Below are 11,660 nucleotides of genomic sequence, written 5' to 3'. Positions count from 1 at the left end.
GGCAGCGATATATGAAGAACTTTTTACGGACTTTTGTTGAAAATAATATGTTAGATGTTTTAAATGTATAACCACAATTTTAGTTAAAGAAAAAAAATAAAAATTAAAGGCGTATTCGAATGTAGAGAAACAGTATTATTTATGCAACCGGAAAAGCATTAATATATGTGAAAAAGAACGCATAAAACTGTGACGTCACTATTGCTTATACATTAACTAATGACGTCATCTGCCGTGTTTAGAATGAAAAGAAATGAACTATTTCATTCGAATTTGATTTAGATCTACGTACACTATGAAATGTATACAATACAATTTTTCCGGCCTAAACTCATAAAATTTATTTTATGTATTTGGATTCTAGATCTAGAGATTCTAGATCTAGACTAAATCTAAATCTACGCAATAACTAGATCTAGACGTAGACGCTAAGATCTAGATTTAGACTCTAACTTCTCTAAAATCAATTCCAAAAATAAATTTCTATATTAGGACTAAACTATTTCAAGACTTATTTATTTTATACAAAATCTTTGTTTGGAACTGGCTAATTTGGGATAAAAAATTAATTTGAAAGAATAGGCATATTCGCGTAAGTTAAGATTTTAAAATACCTGTTTCATTCTCCGTATTTTATAAGGTGCCTAAATAGCGGAGATGATAGTGTACATTAAACCACGTAGGTGGTGCGGGTTCGAGACACAGCAAGTCAACTTGGTTAATTTAATGTATTCTTTTTTATTATGCTCGGGCTAAACTTAAAAAAAAAATTCTTTTAGGAATCTAGATCTAGATCTAGATTGTCGGGTGTCCGATAGGGCACTTCCCGGCGCCGCAGGCGCTTCAAATTTTGCTTGGGGCGACAGAACACGGGGGCCGGTTGGCCGAAAAGTCTACGATGTGGGGGTCAAAACTGACCTCGACTGACCGGTACCTTATATGAGCTATAAATCGAAAAAAAATGTCCACGGAGGAACCTCTTCATAACTCTTGAGGTCGTAGACCGACCTTCGGGCGAATTAATTAAGCATTCAAATTCTCAATGTTTTCGAAAGCCTAAGCGAAGCTGGGCAGCATGCCTAGTTGAATTAGAAAATGCTATACATAAAACTTTTTACTTAATTACTTTATATATACAGTTTGAATCGTGTGATTATTTTTTTTTAAAATTACAATACAGAAACAAATACAACTGATGTGGCACCTCTATTTAAATTTACTTATGAGCAAACTGCGTAGTGGTGGGGAAATTTTGACAAGGTCAACAATGTCATCACGACGAAGTAGTAGTATTCTTACAGTTTGGGCGATAGTGATTACGATTACAAATTATATGAAACAATTACAACCCCCTCCCCCATGGACCCCCTGTAAAAAAAATATTGTCATAATACCACTGCTACTTATTTAAATCTATTTCTGTAATATATATTTGTGTAATATATATTTGTGTAATATATATGTATGTTTTGAGCAGTCATCTGACGCTATGTTCACTCTGAGTTGGTTGTCTCCCCCCCCCCCCCACACACACCTCACCACCACAATTGTGTAGAGTGACATTAATGTCACACCTAGGTATACACTGGGTTGGATAATTGACCTAAAGTGACCGGACAGTGGTGAATGAAGTTTAACCCCCCCCCCCCCCCCAACCCACCGCGAACTGACCTGTTAAGTACATGTAGAAAAACGCGTAATAATGTACCAAAGTACCATGCCGCCAGAAAATTAGCTATTTAAACGTAAAATTGTTTTTGCAATGACCAGTAAAAAGGTGTGTGAGCAATACAGTGATCTAACCCATACCTATCACTATGTTAAAAAATGATCTTTAACAACGCAAAGAAGCAGTAGTTAATTAAAAACATATGATTTGAACTAAAAGACCGTTATTAAGTTAAATGTAGGCTGTTATTCCGAATGTTTTTCTATCTTATCGAAAAGCATGGTTTTATACCAACTCTAATTTTAAAAACTTTCAATATGCTGTAAGACTTTAGCATTTATGATGACGATATATTAAATTATGATTATAGACAAAAACATTTTGTAAACACGAATAGTGTTGAACAATTTTATTATATTCTAAAGTAATTATTTATTTGTTTTGACATTTATAATTAAATGTGTAGATATATACATATTTATATTAAGAGAATGATTATTTCCCCTATTTCACTTGTCTTAAATAATTTCCCAGGAATTATTATGTAAGAATTTTTTTTACAAGAATCACAAAACAGATTGTGTTACGTTCATTGTTTTTGGTTGTAGTGTGTGTATATTTTTTTTGTTTAGATTGATACAATTTTTGTTTTGGTTGGCCTACATTGTGTGTTTTTTCTTATTTCTTCAGAGTGCTACATTCAATTTATTTTACATCATAGCCAAGTAATGACATACAGCTAGTAATTATATATATATATATATATATATATATATATATATATATATATATATATATATATATATATATATAATACACGTATATAGAACGTGTTAATAATTCGGCGCCTTTTTTTGCTCTTTTCGCTCCCCCTACAACGAAAACCTGGATACGCCTCTGACCATGACACCTGGCCTACATATACAATCATGACACATACCTGACCCTCGTGTACAGTCATGATACATACCTGACCTTCGTGTACAATCATGACACCTGACTTACATGTACAATCATGACACCTGGCGTACATGTACACTCATGATAGATACCTGACTATTCATGACAAATAAATCCTAAACAGGTGTATATTTATGATAAACTCTACTACATCTGCCCAAACTCAACAACATCTGAAATGGGAGCTTAGCTTTTTGGTATATGTATGTATAGATGAGTATACCCCATGACGAATCCACCCGACACAAGCCAGTGCACATAGGTTTCACTGTCGAAGGTCATTTTTTGTAAAAATTAGTTCCGTTAGTCACACAAACTTTAGTCCACAAAATTTGCCCGTCAGAGCTTAAAGTTTAAACTGTAAAGGGGATCAAATCCATAATAAACTGTATGGATCAGCTGCACAGCTCGAAATGTGTATAAAAAGGGAATAAAAACAATTCCAGAATATTATGTTGATACACATTTATTATAACAAGTCTTATACAAATCGACATACATTTTCTAGACGATTTCACCATCTCCAAAAGTTAAGTAAAAAAACAGGAACAGATAATAAAATATATGGTCTTCATGATCGATTCCTTAGAAGTCTTCAAAATTAATTACATTTCATGTATCACAATGTAATGTTTCTTTCTTAATTCATTGTTTAGTATATGTACAAGTATTGCAATACAAACGTCTGTAAGTTGAAAATACATAGGCCTAGAAAAACAACCTTGTTATTTCACAATTTTAGGAATGACAATTTAAATTGTTGGAATGACACATCCGTTTTTCATGAGTAGATATACTGTGTATGATACAGCACTTTCCGTGTAAAGATCGCTCCGTCAAACTAGACCTCCACACACCCTACCATCCTATGTAAAGAACGCTCCGTCAAACTAGACCTCCCCCACACCATACCACCCTATGTAAAGATCGCTCCGTCAAACTAGATCTCCCCCACACCCTACCACCCTATGTAAAGATCCCTCAGTTATACTAGACCCCCCCTCTCCACGCCCCACTCTACCCCCCCCCCCCCCCCCCCACCTGCCTGTCACCTCCGATATCACCCAGTTATGAATGAATGAATATTTAAACTTTTAGTGAAGTAACGAAATTTAGCTGATGTATCACGTCTTAGTAAGAACCACTACACCCCCTCCCCTGTGTCACCTCCACACCACTACGCGCATCACCTTGTGTCACCACCACACCACTACACCCCCACCCCCTGTGTCACCACCCAAGCCATTCAGGATCTGTTGACATAAGCTTGAACTCAATTTGACGAGGCAAAATTTCCGACTACTACCACAGGCCTTGACTAATGACAAACACCTAGTCTATGAACTAGTCCAAAGTTTCCACTCAGTCATAAGCATTGTCTTGTTTAATATAGAGGAAACTGACACACACACACACACACACACACAAATACACACACCCGCACACCCACACATACATATGCACGCGCGCACACACACACGCATATATATATATATATATATATATATATATATATATATATATATATATATATATATATATATATATATGATATTTTTTGTTATATATATTTTGTTGACTCAATTTAATTTAATAGCTGAGTGTAAGCAGGTACTTCAATCATCGAATATGGGTGTAGATGACTCACTATATTAAACCGTTTACCCAGAAAATAATGTTTCTTTCACTGAGTTTTGCTTGAGATTAATTTCAACATTCCAATCAGATTCATTGTCTTTAAATTTAGTCACTCACTTTAAGGCAGCTCACTCGAACAATAATTTGTTTACAGTATTTATATTGTATTAAAATAATGTACATATAACTTCTAAACATATAATTTCTAAATATATAATTTTATACAGGAATACAGACAGCCGTGATCGCCAACATATACATTCCTAGTGTTAAAATTTGAATTAAGCAATTTTTTAAGGTCACTGAAAGGCGTAACAAATTTCGTGAGCGATAATGTAAATCTATACATTTATCGTTTAAATCACAACACTCTATGTTTAAATGTAGTTGACCAGCGAGTAATGATTTTAGCAAAATAATTACAAAGTGCCTATATGCCATAAACGAACTTGATTCGTTTCAGTTTCATCTGTTCTGAAGACATCAGACTTGGAAAAGCAAACTTTAGTGAAAGTATCACACGTTGTTTATGTGGTAGCGTTCAGTAAATGCATCTGACTTCTGTGATTCTAGTAGAGTTTAGTGGTTGTAGTGATTCTTACCCCTCACAAAGTGTAGTTGACAATTGTAGCTCACCCCTTACAAAGTGTAGTTGACAATTGTAGCTCACCCATCACAGAGTGCATCTGACAATTTTAGCTCACTCCTTACAAAGTGTAGCTGAGCTCACCCCTCACAGAATGTGGCTGACAATTATATGAGCATCAGTTACATTGCGTGTCTAGCCGTGCAGCCAAATTTTTCCTCAGCCATCGCCTTCAGTTTTTGTACATTTGGTTTGCCGTTGCTGTTTCGCGGAATACCCTCTGGCAAGATCTGTTCAAATAGTGTGAAGATGTTTAGCAACAAAAAGTATGAATGTGTATACATGCTATAACATTTGATCTAGTTAATTCATTATGAAAATAATTTAACGAATCTCCTAATTTAACATAAATAATGGGACGACGTGACATAAGGGGTAGATCGCTAAACTGGTAACCCGCCAGTTTCGAGTTCAAATCCGCGTCCAAGTGAGTAGAGCTTCCTCGAGTTCACCCATATTTGATGTTAGGGTAAGTAAAGGCGGCTGTGCAAAGTGCTGACCACACATCCCCTATGCGCAGAGGTCTCAGAAACAGGTGAACTCTACTTCATCTGCCCAAGTATCGCTAGACCTAAAGAGGAACCTTAATACACAAATAACGTCATTGATTTTCTCATTTCAGTTGCTGTATGTTTCCTGACCTGGCTTGTTGTAACGTCATGTGCCTTTTAATAACCAAGATTCTGGTAGTATAGTAGTTCAGATGAACATTTCGTTGAAAATTTTCTATTTATTTGTTAAGTATCTTATTTAGTTGCAATGTTCCCGATTTTATTCGTAAAATATCATATTGAGTTGTTAATTTCAGTATTTTTTTGTTAAATATATTATTGAGTTAAGTTCCTTATGTATTTGTTAAATATTTTATTGAGTTGTTAAGTCCCGGATGTATTTACCAGAAAATAAGCAGTGCAATATTTAGATGTTAAGATCGTATTGAGTTGTTAAGTTCCGGATGTATTTGTTAAATATTTCATTGAGTTGTTAAGTTCCGGATGTATTTGTAAAATATCTGATTGAGTTGTTAAGTTACGAATGTGTTTACCAGAAAATAAGCTGGCACAGGAGTCAGCGCTTGATTGACATTTTTCAGGAAAATATTTTTACAGTATGTTCTTATCTCCTCCTCCGTGAGTTCACTTCCTTCTGTCAGTGACACGCATGCGCAGATATTGTGAAACAGCAGAGGATCTGAGACCTACAAATATGAATGTATATATATATATATATATATATATATATATATATATATATATATATATATATATATATATATATAAGCACAGTGTATCACTGAACATTATCCACCTTAAAGTGGAACATTAAGCAAAGATGGACATCACGTGACAAATTACCGGGACTACGCATGCCTCTGCTATCTCCGGATGTGCGACTATTTTCTCCTCCAGCCAACCAGGATAGAGTAGGAAGACGCCATATTGTATGACGTCATTCTTCCTGCCCAGGATGTAGAGGTCGCCATCTTGACCAAAGTAGCCGTTGTCCTCCGTGCTGTACCAGCCGTCAGGCCTGAGCACCTTCATCGTCTGGGGGTCGGGGCTCTCCAGACGGTTTAGGTAGCCACGGAAGGTCAGAGGACCTAGGGGTGAGTAGAGAGGGTAGCCACGGAAGGTCAGAGGTCAGATGACCTAGGGGTGAGTAGAGAGGGTAGCCACGGAAGGTCATAGGGCCTAGGGGTGAGTAGAGAGGGTAGCCACGGAAGGTCATAGGTCAGATGACCTAGGGGTGAGTAGAGAGGGTAGCCACGGAAGGTCAGAGGACCTAGGGGTGAGTAGAGAGGGTAGCCACGGAAGGTCAGAGGACCTGGGGGTGAGTAGAGAGGGTAGCCACGGAAGGTCAGAGGACCTGGGGTGAGTAGAGAGGGTAGCCACGGAAGGTCATAGGGCCTAGGGGTGAGTAGAGAGGGTAGCCACGGAAGGTCATAGGTCAGATGACCTAGGGGTGAGTAGAGAGGGTAGCCACGGAAGGTCATAGGGCCTAGGGGTGAGTAGAGAGGGTAGCCACGGAAGGTCAGAGGACCTGGGGGTGAGTAGAGAGGGTAGCCACGGAAGGTCAGAGGACCTGGGGGTGAGTAGAGAGGGTAGCCACGGAAGGTCAGAGGACCTAGGGGTGAGTAGAGAGGGTAGCCACGGAAGGTTAGAGGACCTGGGGGTGAGTAGAGAGGGTAGCCACGGAAGGTCAGAGGTCAGAGGACATGGGGGTGAGTAGAGAGGGTAGCCACGGAAGGTTAGAGGACCTGGGGTGAGTAGAGAGGGTAGCCACGGAAGGTCATAGGTCAGAGGACATGGGGGTGAGTAGAGAGGGTAGCCACGGAAGGTCAGAGGACCTATGAGGGGGGGGAGCGAGAATGGTGAGAGGGTACAGAGACTAAGAGAGTACTAGGAAACAATATTTAGACAAGAACAGGCGTTTTCAACAAGTCATACACCGACGCCGTTACTACGCATCATTGAACAGCCCCTGGAAATGGCTACGCCTGATTTGTTTTTAGACAGAAAACTCATTTGATAATGTGGATAGAGATGTCATGTCAAAAATTGAACTATCACGCCTCAGGTGATACAAATGAAAACCTAAGACAGGTATAAGGCAGGAATGTGAGCTTTCATCAAATGTTTTCTTGGTGTTGAATGATTCGATCGTGCAGCAGATTACAAAAATTACCCAGTAAACCAGTAGATACATACTTTTACCAACCAGTGCCGCCCCTCCCCCCCCCCCCCGAAAATTTCTAGTACCCCCTACCCCCCCCCTACCCCCCCCCCCACCGAAGAAAAAGGTTTGAAAGAAACACTGCGCATACTTATAGCAATGCACGAAAAGACATTTGATAGACAGACCGTATATGGCTGGTAAGTAGGTCACCAACCAGTTCTACGTCACAATAAAACCTGCATGAGCCATAGAACTGTTAATTGACCTACTTACCAGCCCTATAGCGGGGATTTAAAGGACACGCCTGGCTAGAACGGATAAAAGCATGTTGAAACTGGTGTTGGAAGCCACAGGGGATAGAGTAGTAGGCAGGTTTAGAACTTCGTGCAGTGGGATGAGTTAATTCACTGATAAATACTTCACTAAGAAAAATGTATTTACTTAAAATTTGAACCGTCCCAACCTCTCCTGGAAGACACGAGTCTCCATTGTCGTTTATGATTCGTATCTGTACAGCATCAACCACAGGTTTACCGACTTTATAGCTTGTGTTGTTTTTCTCTGAAATAATTCGGTATCTTTCCTTAGTCTTTTTCTTCTTAATAAGTATTTTATCATTTTCCTTATTTAATATTTCATTAATTGTTGTTCAAACACAATAAGCTTTCAATTTTCTGTGTTGTAGCTTTTATCATTACAATTTTTATTTTAAATCTTATATTTAAAAAATAAATATTTGCCATAGTTTAGCTGTTTCTCCTTGTAACTCAACTTTCTTTATTACTAGTGAGGACAACCCATAAAACCTTCCTACCATTAAGGTGCCCCCAGGTTATCACCCCTGTCTCTGTGCTCCCATAGGACACCACAAGATGGTCAGCCAGAGATAACATTCTAGCCACCTGGACCTGTCAAATATACCGGATCTGAACTTTAGGCAACTATTTTGGAAGTGGTATGTAGTTATGGTGGTCTTGTTTGATATGTTTTAGATTTCTGTTTACTTATGTTGAATTATAACGTATCAAACATCTTCAGACAAAAGTTCAGTTCGTCAGTCAGTATAGCAGTATAGATAGAAATATGGTAAGTGTTTAAACAACCCCTTCCCCCCATCAGACAAGAGTTCTGACCTTAGTTAACGGATGTCCACCGCAGAACAAAGTGTCCAGTCTCAGGTCACCTTGACCCTGGACCACCCTACAGAGCTCCTCTACTTCCCCCATAGACGTGACGCAGATCTTGCAGCCCTCGCTCACCATGGCTGCGTACATCAGTTCTCCGGTCCGTTTGGTACCGGTGAAGTAGTCGAGCAGTACTCGGGTGTCGCCGTTACACAGGCTCGTGTAGGGGAACCCCCCGGACCAACCTGGGGGGGGGGGGGGGAGCAAAGGTAACGTTGAACATTTTAAAATAGAACAGAACAAGTGTCACCGTGGATGCCGTTAAAATCAGTTTCTTTCATGCTCTGAGGAAGGGGGAGCAGAAACTCTGAGCCTGACACTCGGTAGCCATTTTTTTACCCGTTACCCAGTAGCCTGTCACTATATGAACTCATCCAGTCATTGTATGAACTCACCCAGCACCCTGTCATTGTATGAACTAACCCAGTAGCCTGCGACTGTATAAACCCACCTAGTAGCCTATCATTGTAAAATGGCTGTGTGTTGAGATCCGGGTGAGCCACTGTCCCCCTCCCCCTGGCAGCCTGTAACCTGTCATGTTATAAACTCACCCAGTAGCCTGTCATGTTATAAACTCACCCAGTAGCCTGTCATGGTATGAACTCACCCAGTAGCCTATCATTGTAAAACGGCTGTGTGTTGAGACCCGGGTGAGCCACTGTCCCCCTCCCCCTGGCAGCCTGTAGCCTGTCATGCTATGAACTCACCCAGTAGCCTGTCATTGTAAAACGGCTGTGTGTTGAGACCCGGGTGAGCCACTGTCCCCCTCCCCCTGGCGGCCTCGGCCATGGCGCTGGACATTTGCAGGATGTGGTGGTTGCTGTGAGGCACCAGCTTGGAGTAGCCGGTGGTACCGGAAGTTGAGAAGATGACGACTGTGTCGTCTGCTCGTATGTCTTCTGCAAAAGGTTCGTCTGTGCAGGACTTTAATTCTTCCAGAAAAGATAGCCCGTGTCTGGTTTCAGAAAAAGTAGGACAGGGGTGAAAATGTATATCTTTAACTCGTTTCATGTAAGGGAAGAAACTCTTTTTTTCTGAAATATTTTATAGAATTAATGCAGGATTTAGAATGCCTTTTGTCTATTCTTTTACATATAGAAAAATACTACTTTATCATCATATACACGTAATGTCTTAACTATATTTTTTCCTACAAGGATTTAACGTATAAAAAGGTCCTGTTTTCGTGTATTGGCATCGTTTACTTTATGTTAACCCCAATTAGGTTGTAGCCCAAAACCTGACCCTAGCTCAGACCCCAACATAAGAAACGCAGAGGCGTAGCGACCCTTCCCGGCGCCCGGGGACAAACTTTCGATTTGCACCCCACCCTCGAACTTTTCATTTGCACCCCCCCCCCCCCCCCTCAAACTTTTGATTTGCACCCCCCCTCGAACTTTTCATTTGCACCCCCCTCAAACTTTCAATTTGGCGCCCCCCCCCCCCTAAGGTCGGCGCCCGGGGACATATGTCCCCCCCCTCGCTACGCCTCAGAAGAAACGTGCTGGTGTGTAGTAGTTTTTTAAGTAACATTTTTACGCCTGTCTCGATGTGATTCAGGGATTTGTTTGTGACAAACTGTATCTTTTTATTGAAAAATTGAAAAAAATTAAACAAAAATCAGACGGCAAATTACCCGTTAGTGGCGCGAGACACCAGCACGGCCGTCTGTAAGTGCGGCAACTGCTGATTGGCTACTCTGGCAAAGAAAGATGGCTTCTCCTCCGTGACGTCACCCTTGAGCAGCGACCAGGCGGGGGAGTTTCCAGCAGTCGACATGATGACCCCTTTGCACTCACTTTTGTTCGCCGCGTGCACGAAGTCTTTACCGTCTGCTAGTATAATCTGTAGGTCGATGTGTTGATCGGTAGGTTAGTTAAGGCATACATTTACTCACATGCTATAGTCAGTATGGCTGTGGGGTTTATTCAACATTGAGTTAAAGTACACGCATGGTGTAAAATTTGTTAGAACAATTTGTATTATAATAGCCTAAAAATGTGTATAAATTAAAACAAACTTTCAAAGGTCACAAATTAGAATAATTACGTGTTACAACTTGACCACAGAACTGACCTGTGAGTTCATGGCCACACACCCGGCCAGGATGATGCCGAGGTCAGTGACCACACGTTCAGGTGAGTTGAGTAAGGTGTTGGCCACGATATCGTGACGCTGGAAGCCCCGCTGGCGAAGTTTGGTGGCGAACCGTCCCGCCATCTGATACACGTCTGCTGCGGTGTACGCTGACCTCTGGTGGCCGTCGTAAAACACGAACAGCTCCTTGTGGGGGGCCACCTCTGACAGGTACCTGACCCGCTCTGGCACCGTGTCCAGCGTGGACATGGCATCGACCTTATTTCCCATTCCAGCGGCTTCACCTGGTCGTAGATTAACAGGTGGGTCAGCGGTCTGCTGGTTTACGTGGATTAAACGATTTGGTCACCTGGTTGGGAAAATAAAACAACTGAACGCCCAACTGATTTATTGACTTATAAAAACAAATTGTAAAATGATTTTTTAAAGTGTAAATGTAGTAAACTGTTAAAAACTTCACCGGCGTAAGAAAATAATGCAGTTCTTGGATGATTTTCAGAAAGGACGCGACACACGTTTCCTGATGAAAGTTTGAACATTGATCTCGGTCAATCAGCGTCTTTTAAAGGTTTTGGTGTGACAAAATGTCTGCATCACCACTCATCGCCTGTTGTGCTAGCCAATGACGTCATGACTGACATAAATTTAAAAAATACAAATGGGCAAAAACCGAGACGAATTATTGTATTAAATTCCGGAGAGATTGAGGTCAGGTGTTGCAGATTACGTAATTTCCACGTCGACAGATATCACATGTTTTATACATAGGTGGGTGACGACACTAATTTCA

General features: G+C 40.5%; 2 protein-coding genes across 2 annotated transcripts; both read right to left on the bottom strand.

Moving 5' to 3' along the window:
* Positions 1–5,015: 5,015 nt before the first annotated feature.
* On the bottom strand, positions 5,016–8,492 carry LOC131951446 (putative acyl--CoA ligase YdaB). The gene is made up of 5 exons (XM_059313851.1): positions 8,404–8,492; positions 8,031–8,150; positions 6,269–6,513; positions 5,959–6,111; positions 5,016–5,143 (listed from the first exon to the last, which is right to left on the bottom strand). Exons 1-5 carry the CDS (start codon positions 8,480–8,482, stop codon positions 5,036–5,038), a joined length of 705 nt encoding a protein of 234 aa, XP_059169834.1. The 5' UTR covers positions 8,483–8,492; the 3' UTR covers positions 5,016–5,035.
* Positions 8,493–9,463: 971 nt separating this feature from the next.
* LOC131951461 (uncharacterized) lies at positions 9,464–11,170 on the bottom strand. The gene is made up of 3 exons (XM_059313881.1): positions 10,850–11,170; positions 10,410–10,618; positions 9,464–9,728 (listed from the first exon to the last, which is right to left on the bottom strand). Exons 1-3 carry the CDS (start codon positions 11,138–11,140, stop codon positions 9,464–9,466), a joined length of 765 nt encoding a protein of 254 aa, XP_059169864.1. The 5' UTR covers positions 11,141–11,170.
* Between the last annotated feature and the right edge of the window lie 490 nt (positions 11,171–11,660).

This window comes from Physella acuta, unplaced genomic scaffold, assembly GCF_028476545.2.
Source record: "Physella acuta isolate Inbredline_101_S28 unplaced genomic scaffold, ASM2847654v3 ptg000813l, whole genome shotgun sequence".
Classification (NCBI taxonomy): domain Eukaryota; kingdom Metazoa; phylum Mollusca; class Gastropoda; family Physidae; genus Physella; species Physella acuta.
The sequence above is the reverse complement of the archived record's forward strand: the minus strand, read 5'-3'. Positions and strand labels throughout refer to the sequence as shown.